Below are 22,203 nucleotides of genomic sequence, written 5' to 3' on the forward strand. Positions count from 1 at the left end.
CTGATTTGACAATAAACCCAACAGTCAGTCTAACAGAGCTGTAGAAGTCCTCTGCAGAGAAAGGAGAACCTGCTGGAAGGAACGCCATCTCCCAGCAGCACGCCATCAATCAGGCCTTTATGGAGGAGTGGCGTGTAAAAAGGTGACAGCCCCGTCTGGAGCTAATGCTAATGGCATATAAAGCACTGCAAGGGTGCGAGGGAAACGATTCTCTGCTCTGATGAGACCAAAACTGAACTCCAACCTCAGTGTCTGGAAAGCAGCAGACACCGCTCATCACCGGGTGAACCCCATCGCTGTGATGAAGGCGGTGGAGGCCGTGGAGAGGAGGCGGGACACCGGTTGAGAGAAGGGTGAATGCGTCCAAATACAGAGACGTACAAATGACCTGCTCCAAAGTGCACTTGACCTGAGCCTTTCAGATTTCAGCTCGACAGGGACCTCAGCATTACAGGCAAGACTCACTGTCCCTGAGTGACGATGCCAAGTCCCACATTTAAACCCTGCAAAACATCTGTGGAGAGACGTGAAGATGGCAGCTCACAGATGCTTCCTGTCCAACGTGACAGAGCCTGAGAGGATCTGCCAGGAAGAACGAGAGGAGGAAGGAGGCTCAGGGTTGTAAACGCCTCCAATAGGGGTTTCTACAAAGGCCTGAGTCAAGGGTCTGAAAATTTCTGTAAATAATAGATTTCAGGTTTTGATTTTTAATGAATTTCAAAAAAAATATGATGGAGTTGATGAATTATTGAGGGGAGAAATGTAAATGTATCATCTTATAATAAATAAAACATAAAACATGGTGCAGAAATGATGTATTTTTTTTGCAAGAATTTTTTTGCATAATTGAATTTGAGAATGAACGAGATGTATTATTAGTATTGATGTTGTTAATAATGACAATGATAATTATCATCATTATGATTAATAATAAAGTAGTTACTGAAGACACGGTGAAAATGAACCTCCTCAATTTCACATTCTAATGAGAAACATTCATTAATTTCCCCCAAAGGGCTTTTATTTGTTGTTGTACACCAATTTGATTAAATACCGACACTGTATGCAGAGAAACTGTTACATGAGTCTTCTCAAAATAAAAATACCAGTTATTGTCCCAATGTGAGAGACTGTTTTACATGAATGAATTTCTGAGTGGTGAAATTACTTTCACTGATTTTGTAACATCCTTATTCACCTCATCAGCACATCAGGTGAGAGACACGCTCTCTCTCTCTGAAACAACATGAAAATAACTCACATGATTAATGTTGCTTTTTAAATATATAAAAGTATGTCTGACATTAACTCAACATCTGCCAGTTGTGACGATACTGTTCAGTGTTATAAAGGTGAAGGAATGTCACATATTAAAGTCGACAACACTGATGGTGAATCTGTGTTGAACAAGGACACAGGAAATGAGACGAGGTGTGAACGGCCCCAGAGTCACCAGCAGGGAGCTTCCATCAAAGTCTTGCAGTCCAAATGCATTTAAAATCAGCTATGAACACAATCATGGAGTTCCTCTCGTGATGTGCTACATGTGTTGGGCATCCATGATGTCCAGGTACTTGGCGTCGATCATTTTGGGAAGCAGACTGGTCCTGAGATAAGAACACAGAGACAACGGTCACACACACTGATCACATGGAGACAGCCGCTTAAAGGATAAACCACAGGCGGGGGAACAGAACAGAGAATTGGACGAGTGAAATCAAACAGAAACATCCACAACTATACACGAAAACAAAGGGGGGGTGGTCTGATGACCCTAAATTATTTATTTGTCATATAACACAGTTGAAGAAAAAAACTAATTGGCCTCTACCATTTGTGAAGGGAAATTTAGTAGTTTCTGCATAATCCCGCTATCAGATGAACAACAAGCAGACAACACAATGTACGCAACTACCAGTATTCTTATGTAACCCATTACTACTGGAAAATACTGGACTGTTAATATGACTGAAGTAAAATTATGTAGATGTTATTAACACTATTTACCTCAATGATTAAAAGTAAAAATTCAGCACATTTCACCACTTACAATTCAATAATTTACTATTTGAACGTAATGCAAGACCCTTAGAGACACATTCATGTTACACTCATTAAAGTAGTAATTCACCTATTTATTACTTTATGTCCATAGACTCAGGGACTTGAAGGAGACAGATGTGTTTAAAGAACGAGATTAAATCAAATGAAATGCAGCAGGGTTTCACCTGATGGGAACGAGCAGTATCATGAGGAGGGGGAACACCATCTTCATGTAGGGCAGAGGATACATCCCAAACGCACACAGGATGATGAGCTGGATCATCTGCAGCCCCGTGAAGTAGTGGACCTTCCTCTGGGGAACCCGGCGGATGTAGTGGGTGGGGGGATACGAGGTCTGGACAGAGACGAGAGAAAACAATATGGTTTAAGATCTATGGTGGTTGTGAGGAGTTAGTTCCTCCGGAGGGAGCTTGGAATAAAAGCGCTAATCTAATCACGATGCCTCCTGGGCGCCTTCTTCTCAGGGGAAGACACAGAACTCACTGGAGGACATACATATCCCATAAGGCCTAGGAACACTTCCAGATCCCCCAGGAAGAGCTGTGGGAAGTCGTAAAAAATAATGAAAGGGAAGCCTGGGATACCCTTGTAGGGCGGCTATACCTCCATGACCCGATCCCGGATAAGCAGAGGACAAAGATAGATTCTCTTGTTTGTTATTATAACAACATCACATTTCTCTTGCTCAACATGTCTCTTTACGACAACAAATGTTTCCCATAATAATAATTATAATAATAACACAACTTCCAACTATTAAGGTGGAAGTTATCAACAAGCAAAGATTTATTGTTACAACAAGAAACTGATTTAAGATTATGATGCCATAGATTTCAGCTCCTACACCTTTTCTTCCCTGTGAATGTTTGGATATCAAACTCCCACTACTAACGTCTGGTGTAACCAGCATATGAAATTTGATTTATAACTATCAAACTGGAGCGAGTCTCTTCATCAGTCTCTTTATCTCCTCCCTGATCACCTGTTCTTTAAGCATCAGGCACATGCGGTCCATCATCTGGTTCCCGTCCAGTGACGTGGCGGCGATGTAGAGGAAGAGGCCGTAGAGGACGGGCTTGGGGATCCACTGCAGAGGGATGGGCAGCATGAAGGCAGACAGGCCGATCAGGATGTTGGCGACCAGAGACGTAATCCGCGTTTCTTTCACGCTGACGATACTGAGGCACAAAAAGGCAGAGAAAGGTAGTGTATGATGGAATGATATCTATGAGTGAGTTCAATTTGGTGCAGTTTGCTTGACTTTAAAGGGACTGTTGGGTCTGCGCTGACAAACCATCACAGCTCAGGGTACAACGGGCGCAGACACACTGGTGCCTCGCAGCTGTCTTTCAAAGCCTCGCTTGCTTTTTGTCCTCGTTCTAACTTCACTCACGTTGTGTAGACGTGTCCGTTCTCTACGTGCTGTTCCACCTTGGCCAGCTGACGGGCGTGTAGGGAGGAATGTGGGAAGGCAGCGTGCATCCATGGCAACCCCAGGCAGGACATGAGGATGTTGATGAAGCCAGTCAGCATCAGGTCCCAGTGGAAAGCTGTGCCTTTTAGCAACCTGGTACAGACGTGCACATACACAAAACGGTTTGTCAATGAAACGCTGCAGCAGTGCTTCTATTAATATTCATGAAATAAAACTGCCCATAAATAACGAACACGAATATACAACATAACCACTTATGCATTTGTAAATCAAGATATGCTGCTGTAGAGGATTATTTGATTTATTTTATATGATAAACATAAAATCTGGGTCTTACTTGTGCTCTGGTACATGTGTGAGCGAGATGACGATGTTCTGGTCGATAAAGATAAGCAGCGCGAGGAGGAAGCCCAGCCCCACCGCGCTCAGTGCGTTCAACCCTGTCAGCTTCTCAAAGTGAGGGAAGTTGAAGATGGGGCCGTCATGGACGCTGAACACAGGGACTAACAGGGGACATGAGAGTGATAGAAAACAGGGTTGAATACAAACCAAACAAAGTTTAACATAGGTCTCTTTTAAACTATTGATTCTGGTCTTGTTGTGCACGTGGTTGAAAACATAAGCGGCCAGATGATCAGGCAGGTTGTAGGCAAGTTTACAGTTGAGCCAGATGATAAAAAAACACTTAATTTGAAGGTAAACTAAGTCAGTGCCCAAACTGCTGCAAATATCTCTATCTTCAAAGGAAAAGATGAAGCATATTCACAACATTTAAGTTAGGGTTGGTAAGTTGTGAAACACTCACTTAAATAAAGTGATTATTCATTGCAGGTGCACTACAAGATTCTCTGGCGTTGACATAACATTTCATTGATACACAGATATATATTGTTGTGATTATGAAGTTTGGCTTTGCTCCTGGTCGCCTTATTGCAGTAACTGCCGGTCTGATCACCACCAGAATGTGGCATCACCTCGTGGTACCGGTCTTCTACCATTATTTGCTCGTCTTGAAGTTTTGCCTTGGGAGCTTATTTTTTTTATGTCACCACTAACCCTGCTTGTCCTGCTCTGGCCAGAGGATCATCTGATCACCAGCTCAGCTCTGTCACACTCAGCCGACTTCCTAAGCCTCACTGTTCCTTTGGACTTTTACATTTTGATCCATCTTCATTCAGAACTCGCACTGGGTTCAAACCCCACTGAATATAAATACCTTCCTTCATGAGAGGATTCGTGGGCAGTAAAATGAGTTCTGTGTCGAGGTTGTGACTTAAACTCTCGAGGGTTCTCATATATCAATCCTTTTTATTTTGAGTGATGTGTACTCACGCTGGATGTCGAGGAAGAGGTAGGAGCCGATGAAGGAGCAGATCAGGACGGAGGTCGGCAGAGCACAGTCAGACACCACCTCTCTGACGGTTGGGTTCAGATATGGGCTGCGTGGAAGAAGAGAGACACATCAGAACATGTTACTGTGATGTAATAAATCCTACAAGTTTTACCGCAGTATTTACAGTAGTTATTTTCTCAATGTGAAAGATATTCCATGTCAGGTACTGAATGTTTTACAACTGATGGGGAAGAACAATTACATCCCAGGAGATATTCATGTACCTCATGTATAACATAACTGAACCTGAAGGGTGAAAATCATTGTATGTGATTTGTTACCTTCTGTCTGACTCTGGTACTTTTTTCCAGCTTCTCTCATCTGCTTATATGAGTGAATATGCTGCTACTACAGTTAAAGGAGAAAAGTAACTATCCCCAAAACATTAATTCTAGCATCTGTCAAAATGTAAGATGTTTCTCTCGAAAAATAAAACAAAGTTGATGGTGTGGTTATAACCCCTGTATTTAATATAATATGCTAGTTTTCATTGTGGTTCAGCACTTTTTAAGGTCTGACGCATGAACGTACCTCTTCTTGATGAGATAGAGGGCGTAACCGAGCCACAGGGTCCCCAACATGAGCAGCAGGCAGAGGATGGGCCTTTCTCTGGAGCATAAAACCAAAGACTGGGGCAGGAAGACCAACATCGAACCGGTCTCGTTGTTAGGTCCGAGCATGTTTCCCGTCTGGTTATTTGCCTTCTCTAGGATCTCAGTGATCTGCTGAAGCACCAGCGTGCTGTTTGTGGTCGCCAGTGTGGGGTCGTGGTAGAAGTGCTCAAAAACTGTGAGGGGTGGATGGAAGAGGAGAGGAGAACTGTGACACTAGAGACAGACTAGAAGATAACATGTGACAGTATCTATTATTATTAAGATTCTGGTTCGGGATGGTCGTCTTTTTTTTTACACTGCACTTGTCTGTAACTGGAAAAAACAAACAATAACACAATGCCACTAACATTGACTGCATCAGGGTTGCTTGGTTTCTCTCGGGCTTGGACGTGTTCAGACAAATAAATGCAGGGCAAGCCGCACCTAAGCTTTCAACACATGACTCAGGAGAGGAAAAGTTTCGGGAGATAACTGTATTGCGTGGTAACTAAAAGTACTGCAAACCTCGCTGTGACCCCTGTGGGCTTCTATAATATTTCCCTTTTACATTGTCTTTTTCAGTATATTTCCTGGCATCCAAGCACATGTAAGCATTTTGATCAATGAACTGAATTCAAACAGTCTGAGGGTTAAAGAGGTAGAAAGCAAGAGTCCACTACATGTTCTTCCATGTCTTTCCTCTCCCGTTTGTAGAAGTGATAAACAGGAGCAAGGTGAACTGTGGTAAAATCAGAACACAACACACAGGAGGTCCAGTTCGATTTCATGCTTGTATACTCCATGATGGATATGTGCTTCTGCTGGGCTACATTACCAGCAACAAATGACAGGTGTGATGTTTCCTGTGGAGTGATAGCTTCGCCGCAGAGGCCGCATTCAATTTCAAACATGTTTAATGTAGTTTGACCTTGACTTCACTCACTTTTGACGGTTCCCTTCAGCGCATCCACGACAAACGCTATGGAGATGAACAATGCGATGACTTCTTCTGTTGAGCTGAGAGATAATGGAAGGTAAAGACGCATGGCGTGATCAGTCAACACAGTTTTTTAACACGGGCACAGACATAACAGTCCATTCAAGGCAAAATGATGGCTGAAGTAGCAGCGGCGTTCACTCAACAATATTAACGGTTATGGCTGGAGTCATAGCACGTGACGTCGCCTCAGTGCCACACGCTTCAGTGTTTAGTTATATATGAGAAGTGTGGCGCTTTTGTCCCGGCGAGAGTCGTGTTGTTTATTCACCGTTTGAAGAGCTTCATCAGCAAGCTGACATTGAACAAGCCTCCGAGGATGAGGAACAAACTGTTCCATAAACCGATGCAGGCGTAGAAGGCATCAAAGTCGAGGTTGTAGTCGTCACAGATACCCCTGATGACTGAAAAACATAAAGACACACACAACCTCATCATTAGCGACAGGTCTGCAGTAGATTTACTACCTAACTGCTGCAGTGTTGTTTAATGAATCATTGTCCGGGATTCTGATGGCAGCTCTTACTCCTGTTTACTGTAAATAGTCAAAATCATCCACTAGTCAGGAGTCGAGTGTCAGAGCAGATCAGATTTGTCTAATCAAATTATTTTATTTTATTTAAGGTTTAACACAAATGATGAAACGCTCCCTCAGGGACCATCAGAAAACCAAGAGAGGTGGACGGAGGCGACATTGTGTGCCCTGTCAGACTCTCTGCATTTGTGAATAACTGAATTGCTGCCTGTGAGATTGCGACTTCCGGCAAGGAGGTTATGTTTTCACCCCCATTTACTTGATGGTTGGTTAGTTTGTTTGTGAACAGACATAAGCAAAAACTACCAGAAATATTAATACGAAACTTGGGTGAAGGATGCAATGTGGGTCAGAGAGGAAGCCATTTCATTTTGGTGCATATTTAGAAGAGGGGGCAGATCCTTGAATCTCTTATCTCTTTATTTAAAATTGCGAGAGAGAGTGTTTTTCAACATTTCTACTGATTTCCTAAGGACTCAGTGTGGATTGAAAAAAACAGGCAAATGTAGGGAACTGATATATATGAGTGTGTACAATTTGCTTGATTAAATGTGATGGTCAAAATACAGAATACCCACCACTTATGAAAATGGCCAGTGGTGCAGTGGTCAGTGGGATGACGAGCGGCGAGCCGGCAAACAAAGAATAGATGATTCCTCCGATGCTCTGTCCAATGATGGTCTTCTGAACATCTGTCAACAAAACCAAAATCAAAAGAGATGGTGAAAGTTCGGCAAACTACTGAATCACATTCTGCTGTTACACTTTTTTATCTATGCAGCAGATCTCACATTTTTGTCAGGAAATCAATGCCTGTGTAATAACACGGTGGGATGTTGCAGATTAAGCCAACAGGCCGGAGTCTTTACCTATCTCTCCTCTTGTGCTTTCATCATTCAGTGAGCCGAAGGCAATGGCAGGCAGCAGGATGGCAATGTAGAGAAAAATAGCAGTGGTGGTGTATTTCAGCAGAGAGCGGTCCTCCCCATATAAACCTTGATGGATTATTTAAAGGGTTATTAAAGACATAAAAAACCTTATCAACAGTGTGAGGCTTTGACGACAATATCTTGTGATTCACTAGCACGAACAAATCAGCCCACATGACCTCTTAGGAAGCGGCGTTACGAGATAGTGTTATTACCGTCTGTGAAGTCCGAGGGGTAGAGGGGGAGTCTGCGCCGGAGGTCGCCATAAATACCTTTACCGGCTTTGAGGAAATCTCTGAACTGTGAGGGAAAAGAAATGAATCACCAGATGTTTCAGTCAGTGTGAAGGACGGCACCGAGCTCAGGGAACAATTATTATACTAAAAACTGTAAAGGGGCAGGAGTGGATGAAGTGTTCTCTGATGGCACCAAAGACTTGTCTTATTTTCATGATGAGCACAGGGACAGGAGGATCACATCCAAGGCAGTGGTCCCCAAATTAGGGCGATAATGAGATGCCAAGTGTGGGGTCGTGATTTACAGAAGTCAAATCAGATTTAAACATGATTAGAAATAGCCTTTTTTTGGTCATGAATGTTACAAAGGATAAAAAATGTGTGGTAACATTCATCTTCAATCAAATAAATCACTTTGGCTTTTCATTTCCCCTACATGACCCCTGAGAAATCAGTGAAAATAAGCTTTTTTTTTTAAGATGGATAAACCTCCTTTAAAAAGGCGAGTGGGTTAAGTGGGTTTTAGCCAATTTGCAGCACCACAGGAAACACTGTGCACATAGGTGATTTTTCTATTGCGCTCAAGTTCTAATCAATCACCTTTGTGTGCTTCTTTGTTGGATGACCCTTCCTTTCTTGTAGTTTGGTTTCGCTGTAATCAACCAACATTGAACTGCTGTTCTGAGGCTGTTTATCACATTAGGTGTCGCCGCAGCCTGTTGTTCACTTCAGTCTTTTAAACCCCACGGACACGATGCTGCAGACAGTGTTTGGGTGTTCCCTCTTCTGACCCCCTGCCGCTCACACACATCTCCTCCTAATTTAAACACGGGACGTAATGAAGTACTTCATCAGTCAATGGAGCCGCACACATTCTGCTGCCAGAGCCATGGCAGACCTGGCAGCTTTTACCAGCTTGTCGCCCAGCTGCTTCTAATTCCTCCGGCAGACATGATCAGACTCGTCTACTTTACTGTGCCGCGGCTTTATGTGCCTGGATGCAGTGGGAAAACGTGCGGGCGGTTTCCACATGTGGCGAAACCAAACAGTCGGTAGAGAAATGTTGGTTTTACAAGTGAGCATGTTTTGTTTGCTACAGTCGTAAATCCTGGTTATTGCTTATTGGCATCACCGTTGTTCTTATACAACATGTGTCTAATCGCTCTCTGCTTTCGCACCTCAAGTGATTTCCCTCTACGTGGATCTGAATCCTCCACCTCCTCCATGACCGGCTTCTCCGAGAGGATGGAGAGCTGCTGTCGCTGGAACACCAGCTCCTGTTTGAACTCCTCCTGGGTCTTTGCCTCCAGAAGCTTCTGTCTGAAGGAAATGTCGGAGAACATCGTGGCAAACGTTCGACCCAGCTCAACGGCTGTCTTGGTGCTTTTCTGAAAAGAGATGAGGAAGAAGATAAGCAAACTGCAGTCTGCTTAGTGCTGAAGTGTTTCGGTAATATTTCAAAAGTGCTGTCCAGGGGATTCAACGTAGCTTTTAAAGTTCACTTAATTTTTATAGTATTCTGCTGATTAACATCTCAATTGTTTCTTCTATGTCGTCAGAAAATGGGGAAACATAACTAGGGCACTCAGGATTCCAAAAATGTTCAGTTTATATCAGAAGGTTGGAAACAGCTGGAAACCTTGAATATCTGGCTTTTTGCACTAATGAAATTGTGTTTTTGTCCCTGTCGGTTGATTGGCTGGTTGGTTTTTCACAAAACCTGATGGAAGGATAGTATATTTGCCGAGAAAGAATCATTTAAACTTTGATATAGATTTGACCAATGGGGCGAATTTAGGGATTTATTTGTCTTCCTTTAACATAGCACCAATTTCCCAGCAAATAACTCATTGATCTTGGTTAAAAATGTAATCATATTTAAGGAGGAATCTATAAATCTGTATCGAAATATTGTCCAGATAAAAAAATCCAGCTCTGGCAGATTTAAAATGTGGTTTCCTAGAGGGGTAGACCTTTCCATACCCTCTATGGCAATAAACAGAGCTATAAAACTACAACTACCAATATGTGAATAAGATAATATCGATTCAGAGGAGAATCAAAAGTTAGCATCTTGAAAAGAACTGTGTCCAAACAAATAAGACAATCACTTTGAGGGAGCTGTTGATCCGTTGTGGAGGTGGTGTCCTCTGCCGTGTGCCAACCAACCAACAAATAAATGAAATACCCAATGAAACAAGTTTGACTTTACCGTTCTGGGAGGCGCCAGGATGAGGATGACGAAGCGAGCCTCACAGCAGTTGACTCCCCAGTTCTGCGGCCTCTCCAGGCGGGCGACACAGACATGGCGTCTCTGCAGGCTCCGCACATTGGCGCTGAATTGATAGGAAATCAATTATTTTGATTCGGTGGCGTATAAATGATTGATTGTGCAGCAGTCTGTTTTGGCAGGTGCAAAATTAGAGGCCACTTATCAAGCTTTGACATAATTACTTTTCCAATAAAGGAGGTTTTATGTTTGCCCCTGTACTGTCAAATGGACTGGGCAAATATCCACATATGGAAATTACCACATAAATTCAGCAACTGACATGAAAACGGTTTCAAATAGCTTCTATCCACATAAATATTATTGGAGATAAACTCACAGAATACAAAGCCAGGACTGCTGGTATCGAACCCCAGTGGAAGTGGCAGTCACACCCTGAATGGTCTCTGACAGGAGGTGAACTGTGAAGCACAAAAATGCAATGAACAGCCGAAAAAAGCTGTAGTGTCTATATGTGAAGCAACCGATCAATCAAACGCTTCATCGTTGAATGAGTCACTTCTTAAAAGTTCACCATTAAACTCCTTTCCGGCAGCATCGGTGAACAGCGAGTTCATAACCGTGTCCACGTCACAGCTCCCGTGTCCGTCCTCCACCACATTAGTCAACATCCGCCTCAGCACCTCGTCCAGAGTCGCAGCCTTCTCGTCCAAAAGGATACTCGCCTGAGCCAGGAAGCCGTCCAGGTCTCTGTGGGCACGCACTTCCTCCTGGAAGTTCATTAGCTTCACATGCTGATGGGAACCAAGAACAGAGGACATTCGATTTGAACGTGTGATCAAGATGAGATACAAACAGGGGAAAAGGCTCCCTCTCTGATTTTTTGCAGTGCCCAGCAGTCGCTCTAAATCCCCACATTCCTCCCATCTCAAAACAGATCCTTTGAAATCCAGCACAGTTTCTCAGTTAGTCAGTAACAGTGATCTGAGCGGACAGATTAGGGATCTGAGGACACTGCTGGGAGCAGCAACAAAATCAGGGGCCATCGTTAAAACATCCAGATAGAACAGTTGTGTTGTGCTCGAGCTGTGAGATGCAGCTTCTCTTGTGACTGAGAGGTAAAAAATCAAATCTTACTTGTCTTGTTGTATTTAAAAGTCCAAATGCTGGACTGTCAGGATCTGAAGAGAGAAACACAAGGAGATGTATTTAAACTCACCACTTTTTTACTAAGACACATATAAGTCCCTTCACCCCAATCCATGATGTACAATATCTTATTTATAAGGGTGTGAAGGGCCCTGACCAACGTATAGTTTTTCTCCATAGACTGTGTTGGAAATGGACGACATGAGAGTTCCCCAAAAGTGAAGCCAAAGTGTCTTGGTCGCCACCTGGTGGTTGGTTTAGGTGATAAGTCCCAAGTCCCTCATGTCAATAGATGGGACAAACTAAAACTAAACTGGTTTAGTTTGTTTGGTTTTAATTAGTTATTTGATTAATCATTGAAAGCTGACACTGCCTCCTGATTGGTCAAACACGGGTCTTGATCCTCAACTGCTACTGTACAGATTGAAAATATGGCAGCGTTCATAGCTGGGTTATTTTAGCTTAGTTTTTTGGATAGTTGGAGGAAGTGGAGACATGTCATCCATCCAATATACATTCGTTTTTTTCCTCTGGTATTAATAGTTAAACAAGCTGCCGGTTAATGCTCATTTATGTCGCACACACACACACACACACACACACACACACACACACACAAACATACCTGAGACACTGATCTGGATGTCTTTGTCATAGACGTGGTTATTTGGCCCAGAATCCTCCTGGTCCCCATCCTGCAGTTCTGTGGATACAAAATTAAAAGGTCCCAGTCAATTGACGACTAAACATCCGTTAATATATTTTTACACTGCAATTTATTTTGTAAATACTTCAGATGTGTCAGTGGAACCGTTTTTTCTTTGTTAAAATTCCCTTTACAACTGAGTGAATCGTATAAAATAACCAGCGGTGATAAAGGCCCGTCACAGCCTCAGTTGTTGGCTCAGTGCGATAAGTCACGCTGCGATAAACTGCTCCTTGTATCAAGGTTAAGATGCGATGCGAGCTGTGTCTCCAATAAGGGACGATTTATTTTGCCCTCCCACCGCTCGCCATCTGTTGACAAGCACACGGCAAGCGGGAGGGAGAGGCGCTATAAAAGAAATCCTCCTCAAACCAGACGTGCAGCAACGTAACAATAGCCTCCCCTCGTAAATTCCTTCATCGTACAGAAGATAAAAAATGGCATCTCGACTGTGAGTTTTATAAACGGAGTTGAAACAGCCGCAGTATTAGAGAATTAACCTTAACCCTTCACAGGGCAAAGCTTTGAGCTAGGAATATTCCCTCTGCCCATCATTGACTCAGAGATCATCTGCCTCGTTATTTACCCGTTAATTAACCTCTCTACACACAGCGAGGGACTGGCTGTGCTCACCAGTATGAGAAATTGGTCATCAGCGAGCAGCGAAAAGCATTTGCATTAGCATAAATAACTGCTGCAATAAATTAGCGAGTGTTAGCTCGGAGTGGGGGGAACTTAATTATGTCTTCGATGTTTGTATTAAAAAGAGAAGCGCCCAGGCTGAGAAGAAAAGTAAATTAAATATGTTCCAGCAGCTACGCACCCATCTCCTGGAACACGTATCCATTCTTAGACCTCCCAGTGGCTGGAGCATCTGCAAGGGAGAAAAGACAAAGTTACACAACTTCAAAGGTAATAGTATTGCTTTTATATAATTACTAAATAGATGTACATTATTAAGTGTTATTTTGTTGTTTGTAGTGACTTGTAAAGGCAACAATCACACTGTGTAAAGGTCAGCGTCCTATGAAATTTTATGAAAGAATATTGGCAGTAATGATATTAAAACCAAATCACTTGATATAACTTGATAAAGCTGATAACAAACAAGTTGCCAAACATTCAATTATTAACACATCAAGCAGATTTAACGCATCATTAGTGTTCATCTGGCGTCGGGATTCTACTCCGTGAGGAGGGAAATATCTCCGGAGGGAAATATCTGGCTCTTTAGCTGTAAACGCTCCACGATGTTCACCTGCTAGTTACTGAGTCCGTCTGGTGTTTGAGTTTTTCTCAGGTTCTTAGCTGAAAACAGCCGCCCACTGTGTCTGGAAACAACAATGAGCTAAAAGATGCTAACAAAGCTGCCGTGAACTGAGGGAAACTGCAGCGTCTCATAGAGTATTCACTGTGTGCGAATGTCTGTTAATATAAAAAAAGTTTTAATCCGTATATTTATGGCAGAATCCAAAATCATCTCAGCTCTTATCATCCCCAACAAGTTATATAATCACACCAGGCTGAGTTCACTACTGAAGACACTGAGGTAAGCAATCTGAACCAATATTTTATGTCTCCATATGAATTTCAATACTTTGGGTATTAATACGCGATACATCTCTTCTGGTTATTCCCAGATCTGAGTTGAGGACTTGGGCACTTTGCTGTTAGAGCCTTGAAACTGTGGAACAGTGTAGCTGTAGAGATCAGGGAGGAAACACTCACTACGTTTACATGATGGCATAAATGATGGCAGGATCTCAAGCATGCGCAAAGACGTCATCTCCAGTTGTTGTCTAGCTTCCAGAGTTACATGCGCGCGTTGTCCGATATACAGCCAAATCCGAACTACTTATCTGGGGGTGGTTATCCGACTTCAGTCGGACACAAGAAATCTAGATTTGTGGAGTTACATGACATGGATCTTCGATTGAAACCGGACAACGCCAGAAATCGAGTTTCGATCGGACACATGTAACCGCAGTGATTGTAGTATCTTTTTAATCTCCTCTTATTACACTTTTCTATTCCAAAGCTTTTATGAATGTTTGATGAAACTGATAATGTTCCATTCCCTCATTTTGATTGCTGTTATTTATTATTTATTTCCGAGAAGAGCTTTGTCACTTTTTTTAAAGAAAAGTGCCATATACATATAAACTTTATTATTATAATACTGAATACTTGAATCCTTTTAGTATCGATAAAATACATTAGGCAAGACATGTTTTTTTCCTGGCAGTTTTAAAATATTCTTTTAAAAAACAACTTTTGAAAAATAAATTTTCCTCGAGCAAAGAAAAATAACTTAGGTCTTGACCAGACTCAAGCCAAACACGCTGCTGTTCATGATTAATGCCTTAAACCCTCAGGTCACAAAACCACAACATTTTAAATATTAGAAAGCATTGATTCTTCCACCACTGCAGACCTGCTGTCTAATGTGTTTTCATGGAGATGTTTGTTTACAGTTAAACTTTCCAGCACACGGTGATAAAACTGTGTGAACCTGGACTCCACGTGGACTCACACAGTTTGACACTGTTGCTTTTTCTCATTCTCTGACAGTAGCTGTGACTTCACAAGCGACGAAAACAGTCTGACTTCGCTGGATCCTCATTTCCAGTCGGTCAAACCCTCAACAAGTGATGTGTAATAAGATGTGAATAAAAAGAAGAGGAATATCAAATGGAGACATTTTGAATAAAGATAATAAAACAAATTAAACATGGTGAGAAACTCCAAAAAAAGACCCCTTCGCTCTCAGTTACAATGAAAAGCTGACACCAGCTGTGTGTGATGTTTGTACAGGCAGTCGTGTATCTGTGAGACACCGCTGGAGCTGCACACATGAGCTTCTCCCTGCCTGAGGCAGAGCTTGGCTCTTGGGGCTCAGGAGTGAGGTTATATCTCAAAGCAGATTAGACAGAACATTCCCAGTCCTCCTCCTCTTCACGGGAGTCACAGACAACAGGGTGCCTCAGTGCAGGGAGGATGGTTTAGTCTGCTTGACCAGAACTTTATAGTCTTGTCTCGTAAAGACAAAGGTCAAGTTAACTGTAAATACCCTTAACTTTATCTGAATGACAGCATGATGGAGCGTAGAGTCTGGCGGGCAGTGACCAGTAGTGCCACATACTCTTCTCATCAGTTCCAGCTGTAAAACTGGTCTTAAGCTCTATACAAGACATCTCTACGGCAAAAATGGAAACTGACAAGAAAGACTGTGTTGGAACTTTCACTCAGAACCAAAATCAAATCTATCAGACGTAATAATTCAGTCTTTCTGCAGGACTGTAGGTTGCTATGGCTCCTGCCTGTGGGTTTCCCATCAGCAGGCGCTCTAACCTCCTCATACCTATGGTGCAGTCTGGTGACGGTGCTGGTGTAAGTCAACCCTTGAGCTTTTCAACAGGGGGGAAACCTCTACTCCTCAAAATAACCTGCATGTTTCTGACCCCTTGGCCCTGTTTGTGAACTATGCTAGGCTTGTAGATGCAGTTTCATTAAAGACAAAATAAATTGTCCCTGTGTTGCTTATTATTATTATTGTTATTAATATTATTTAATCAAAAAATCCCTAAAATATCGCTTAAACATGATAACTCATCTTTTACACACATCCTTTGCCTAGGGGCAGATCCAGGGCTGGGGCCTTCACCGAAATCCGATTGGCCCCTGTCCTGTCACCTGTCTGTCTGGTGAATTGGCAGATAGTAACCAACGTCAAGGTGCATTACCGCCATCTACTGTGTTGGTGCACCGTTCCTGGAGGTACTGCAATACCAGGTCGATGCTCGGAGTGGACTAACAAACACCTGCACCTTATTGAATCAAGCATGGCTGTTGGACATATACTTGGCCCCTCTGTGTAAATTGCGGCCCCTTTATGGCCCCTGATATATAAAAATCCTACTTCCACCACTGATTTAAACATCAATCCAGCATGAATTATCCTGTCAAGTGATTTCAGGAGACAAGTTGAACCTACTCTACATCGGTTTTTCACTATTGGCTCCTGGTTTGTACTAACAAGCAAAGGAATATAATGGTTGTGTGTGTCTCAGTTGGCTAAACGTAACTGTTTACTTTACCAAAACAGCGCGGTCACGCTTTAATTCATTAATTTCTGTCTTATCCTCTTCAGCCGACTTCAAGCCTGCAGGATACTTTGCTAATCCCTGCCATCCTGCTATCTTTGGGTGGAGGATGTCCTTGAGCTACAGGAAACACAAGAATCCTTGTTGGGTCTCTGGAATCGAGTGCCCCGAGTCACAAAGCTGAAAAACTTGAACCTTGCAAGGTCAAACCAGCAGACGGGAGACGGGGCATTGGTGTTCATGAATATAAGGCGCCCTTGTATTTGCTCTTGTAAATATAAATGCCTGTTTTTCAATTGTGTGCTTGTAATTAAGATGTACAGTCATGTGCTGTTGCTGCTGCGTTATAAAATATATTTAACTCTACTTTAATGTCTGCTGGTGAGCCTCAGTCAATAGGCACACTCTGTAGGGCACACTGTACACATTCATATATTGAAATAAAGCCAATAACAGGAAGGAGGAACCACAGCTCATTCCACTTCAACACCTCAAGGACTGTCCCATGTTTGTTTATCCAGCACCACGGATACGACCAGGGAACCAACAGTAACCACTTAGTTATACTTTACTCAACAATATAAACATCCTCTTTTTTTCCCCTTCTAGTTATTAAAGAGGTTCATATGAAATACGGCAAAACCCCAAGAGACCAAAGTGTTTCAAAGATAAATAAAAGTGAAATTAATTTCTATAGCATATTTCACTACAGCAGATATTTAGTTTACATATACAAGCAGTATATATATATATATATTCCTAAAGTATGCAAAACATGCACATGAACATACAACCAAGAATACACAAGAACACAGGAGGGTTTTTCTGTCTTTTAAACGTGACTAATGTTATCTGCACTAGCTTTGGCCACAAAAGCACCTTCAACAGACTGAATCAATGTTGAAGAGGTGGCTGATAAGGGATGTAAAGACAAGAGGTCATGTTTTTTAAATAGTCAGTAGTAAAATAAATCAAATGCAGAGATCTAGAATAGGGGATGCAGTAATTTCTTTTCTGCCTTGTTAAAAGTCTGGTGGCATTTTTGTGGATAAGCTGCAGTCTGCCCACAATCCTTTAAGGTGGACGAGTGAGGAGGGAATTGCAAATGTCCAAAGGACAAATATAAATGGATGAATCACTATTTTTTTTGCATCTGCCTGATCCTTGAAGCCTCTTTTATAAATTATTAAAAAAACTCGTTTTGTAACGTCGGCAAAACGGATCTGAAAGAGGACGTTTTGGGATATCGATGTGTTTGAGTCTGAGCTCTTCTGCTGACATGTGTGCGTCACCAACATAGTGATGACAGCCCAACCTTGTGTTTTTGCATTATGTGGCAAAGAGGCAGCCTGGTCACCCTGAAGAGAAATGGACCAAGTATTGATCTCTGAGGGACTCCACATACAACGTTGACATAGTTACCAGATGACCTTTAGATATGATTTGAGCCAGTCAAGTCCTGAAAGTCATTTCTCAATCCTTTCGATGTAAATATTAAGGTGCTCGGCATTAAAATCTGCACAATACACAGATATAAACTTTGATCATTGACACTATTAGCTTGTATTTCAGGAATCGCTGTAAGGAAGTTTGTTTCAGTTCTTGAGTCGGCCCTGAAACCTGACTCAAAAGTCCTTGAGTTTTTAGTGGTCTACTAATATATTCAAGGACTTTTACTAAGGAGAGGAAAATTGTAGATTGGCCGACAATTAGAAATCATGGAGGGTTTAGATTGGGCTTCTTTGATAACGGTTTGAACGTTTCAGATTTTAATACATTGCACATTCCACATTGCAAAGAGGTGCTTGTTATTGTCACATCTGTGAAGGTGAGCAGGCCAGATAAGCATTGAGAGGTGGTCACTGAACATTGGAACAATGGAGAATGCTGAAAATCCTTCACCATTTCCATACGAATCGTTTGAGACTTGCGATGCAACAGTGTATTGCAAAAGGACAAAGAGAGTTGTTATCAGTGTCTCAGTTGTCTCATCTGAATAACACTGTTCTGCTGTGTAGCTACCCCCCCTCTGAAACTCGAATCTGTAATTCCTGTTTATAACATTACAGTTTAGGTGGATAAAGTAAAACTGAAGAAAAAAACGTACTAACAGAGAGAGACACTTTAGGTTGGATAACAGCTTCAACACCATCACAAACTCGTCAGCTCCACTCAGAGAATTCCTTCAACAGGAACAAAAAGCTTTGAAATTTGCCAGATTAGAATTTCGGACATTTTTCCACCAGTTAATCTTCTTAATCCCTGACCTGAGAAAAATCGATTTAACCCCTAAATGGCACTGAACAGGAAACTTATTAAAACTTGAATGTTGGGCTGCAACCGAGGATTATTCTCAATATCAATTTTACCGCCAATTTTTGACTAGTTAATCAAATGATTTAACAACATAATTTCCGAAAGATAATATCTGACCACCAATACAAACAAGAGACATGCTCTATCTACATACAATAAATTAAGTTTGGAATTTTTTAATGATTAAATGCGTTTGCTGAATTTTCTAGTTCCAACACTAGTGTGTTGGAAAGTAACTGTTATTGTGTTTTGAAGATTAAACAATATTCTATGGAAGCAATATATTTCTCTGTGCTGATTCAATTCACTGGACTGCTGTTGTAAGTGCGTTCAAACAGATGTGGAAAATAATTAGCAGGTTTCCATTACAGACAAGAGTATCATTTATTGTTGTATTGTAAATATTGACCCACATATTTGTCTTTTGTCTTTCTGGCTCTCTTGACAATAAAATCATCTTGTTCATATTCCTTTTTGAACACTAAGAATGTGGTGGAATAAATAAAGACATTTAAATTGCAGCCAGGCAAGCTGGGAAATTTAAGAAAATTGTTGTGTAATAACGTTTTTGTACTATTAAAGGTTATTACCATTCATACACACTCTATCAACTCTTTGAAACCACTTTATAAATAGCATAAGAACAAACACACACACACACACACACACACAAAGAGCCACACTGCTCTAGAGAGAGTTTCCCACAGATGGCTCATGTTGCACCATGGAAGACCTTCTCACCCCACTCCAACCCTGTAAAACTCACCAGATGGCACAAAATGGAGGACCTGTTTGGCTTCCATGTTCTCCAGGTTTGTTTCTTAGGTGAGACGCTTCCCAAAGGTCAACCCATCATCATCCTCTCTGCTCTCTAACACCCTGGACTTTCTGGTGATCCCCTCTCAATGTCTCTCATACACAAACACAGGCTGAAGTAGAATCTCCCAGCAGCACATGGCTTTGTGGGGGAGGGAGAGGGAGGGCCGGAAGGGGAGGCTTGAGGAGGGTGAGAGGGAAGTGTGTGTGTCTGCTGGGTCCTTGTGCCTATGGACTGAAACATACCCGAGCTAATTTCACATAGTAAGATAGCATTTGGAAATAAGACTTCTATTTAGATTCATTTAATTATAAGAAATCCTCTTAATTTTTTTTTGTACTGAAAATGGGCCGTGCAGGTGAGTTTGGAAAGTTTGTCAACGGCATTTAACTGTTTATATAACCTGTTTAACTTGAATAAACAAAACCGTTCAATCCATTGTGTGTGTGTGTGTGTGTGTGTGTGTGTGTGTGTGTGTGTGTGTGTGTGTGTGTGTGTGTGTGTGTGTGCGTGTGTGTGTGTGTGTGTTTGTGTCTGCTACATGCCCACAGAGTCCTATTTCACACAGTTTGGTGCTAATGTGTGAGTAAAGATGTATCCAGGAAACTCCTCAAAGAAGCAGCCAAGCCATCTTGATCGCCCCCTGGTGGCTGGTTGCAGCATTGGTCACAAACTCTGCCTGCCTCCATTTCAATTCAAACTTTACCAAAAATGGTATTTGTCATTTCAGGTAGTATTTATCACAGTGGTGTTCAAGAGTTAGTTATTCCAGTTTTATTTTGTTTTGTTTTGGTTTTAGTTGCTTTATTTTTCTCACCAAATACCTTGTGTGTATCCTTCCGGACTGAACTATTGCTAATCAGTAATTTTGTGAAGATTTTCAACCAGTCCATTCACTCCTTGAAAAAAATCAGGATTCCTTAAACAGAAAACACCTCTTCAATTATTTGTTAGTACAAACTCTGTAGAGGACAAAGTTCGCTCCTCTCCTCGTGCATATGAATATCTTCTCCTCACTAATTCATCTTTCTCTTTGATACCACGTTCGCACAGATCTGTGAAATCCACCCAAAATTGCTGCGACTGCTAAAGCGAAATAAGCAGACGACGAGTAACACACAAAGCTCTGCTCTTGTCAGACACTGTCAAGGTTACACTACGAAGAAGTAGCCTGATGCAAGCCACATGCAACAACGCACAAACAGACCAGGAGAGAGTCGTGGAAAAGAGGCCTGGATCGAGCATCAAACTAAAGACACACCGCCCCCAACAGTTGGAACACTGCCCATGCATAGATTTACTCAATGATCAAGATTCTGTGGGTTCTTCATGGAAAATTTGCATCTTTGAGTCATTCATGAAAAAGTCATAACTGTGGAAAGAATGACTCAACTCAACGAGATTCATTTAACTTAATGGAAAGCAATATGAGTCATTCAACTGTGTCACGTCTGTCTGTGCGCCTCCATGGCTCATTTGCAACAATCCTGTTTCACTGTATATTCACACTATAGGCATTATATCTAAAAAAAAAGCTCCCTGTTGTCGGACTTGTCCTTTCTAATCTTGTCTTATCTTGTCTAATTGTACCTTACCTAATCTTATTATTGTCTTATTGTACCTTATCTTGTCATACCTTGTCATATCTTCTCTTATCATTGCGTCTTTAAAACTATATTTTTACCGTTACATACAATTAATGTATTCATTTTTTATGAGAAGCAGACAGTGTATCCCCTGAAAGAAGAGAAATAAATACAACAGTCGGACAACGGGTCACAATCCTAAGAACAATGACACATTTAGAGATATGATGAATATTATATCTGTTCTATCTGTCTCTCTCACACACACTCAAGTTTGTACAGCTATCTTAGTGAGGACAGTCATTTGGATAATGCATTCCCTAGTCCCCTGCACTAACCCTAAGCATCCAAACTAAATGTCTAACCCTAATCCTTAACCTAACCTAAACCTAATTCTAACCCTGACCCTAAAACCAAGGAAATGTTTGGACAATCTGAAGTGGTACATAGCTGTTAATATTGAGGTGATATAATATATAGTAATTGTTGATTTTCAATCATGAATACAGACGTCTGTAAATACACACTTAAATATATTTCCCATATTATAAGACTCATTCTTGCCAGAAGTGCCTTTTGAGTACTTAATGCTTTATGTACTAATTTCTAGATTTTTTTTTTGTGACCCCCTCTTTAAACTCTTTAAACAGTCGATTAAAGAGGGGGTCACAAAGTGAGGACTGGCCAAAAGGTCCTCACTTTCCCAAAATGTCCTCACTCTGTAGGTTGTGGTCCTCACAAAGATAGCTGTACAAGAGCATACACACACACACGCAGGCAGCAGCAGGGACCAACAGCAGGGGTCCTGAGCATTCTTCTAAATATTTCACTGATATCACCACTTGTTTACACAGGCTATGAAGCTTCGGATTGAGAGAAATATTTAATTTAGCCACAAGGAACAAACTGCAATTATTTCTTCTGAGATGAAAAAAATGTAGGAGGGATTTTAATGATTTGTTTTTATCTGACAGCTTGGCAGGAACAATTCCTTCCCACTGAGGAATATTAATATAAACAACAAGAAAGTAATAGAAAATGACCTGTGTGAGAGTACGTGACTTTCTACAGGGACAAACATTTGCATTGAAAACAAAGAGTCCTTGTAAAAGCT

At 41.6% G+C, this 22,203-nt stretch overlaps 1 protein-coding gene across 1 annotated transcript; it reads right to left on the reverse strand.

Annotated features, from left to right (window-relative positions):
* Nucleotides 1–1,540: 1,540 nt before the first annotated feature.
* Nucleotides 1,541–19,489, reverse strand: LOC133012022 (solute carrier family 4 member 11-like). Its single transcript, XM_061079986.1, has 20 exons — nucleotides 19,453–19,489; nucleotides 13,091–13,141; nucleotides 12,187–12,264; nucleotides 11,550–11,593; nucleotides 10,987–11,206; nucleotides 10,792–10,873; nucleotides 10,395–10,518; nucleotides 9,361–9,570; nucleotides 8,162–8,246; nucleotides 7,887–8,012; nucleotides 7,596–7,709; nucleotides 6,754–6,886; nucleotides 6,429–6,502; nucleotides 5,424–5,679; nucleotides 4,832–4,938; nucleotides 3,837–4,002; nucleotides 3,458–3,631; nucleotides 3,047–3,242; nucleotides 2,229–2,398; nucleotides 1,541–1,607 (listed from the first exon to the last, which is right to left on the reverse strand). The coding sequence occupies exons 1-20, from the start codon at nucleotides 19,487–19,489 to the stop codon at nucleotides 1,541–1,543; spliced, it is 2,514 nt and encodes an 837-aa protein (XP_060935969.1).
* Between the last annotated feature and the right edge of the window lie 2,714 nt (nucleotides 19,490–22,203).

This window comes from Limanda limanda, chromosome 10 (assembly GCF_963576545.1).
Source record: "Limanda limanda chromosome 10, fLimLim1.1, whole genome shotgun sequence".
Lineage (NCBI taxonomy): Eukaryota > Metazoa > Chordata > Actinopteri > Pleuronectiformes > Pleuronectidae > Limanda > Limanda limanda.

Coding starts and splice junctions, on each gene's coding strand:
- LOC133012022 (XM_061079986.1), bottom strand. CDS start 19,489: ATGGAAGCCAAACAGGTCCTCCATTTTGTGCCATCTG. Junction 12,265..13,090: donor ATACGTGTTCCAGGAGATGG/GTGCGTAGCTGC, acceptor TTGTATCCACAG/AACTGCAGGATGGGGACCAG. Junction 4,939..5,423: donor CTCTATCTCATCAAGAAGAG/GTACGTTCATGC, acceptor TCTTCCACGCAG/CCCATATCTGAACCCAACCG.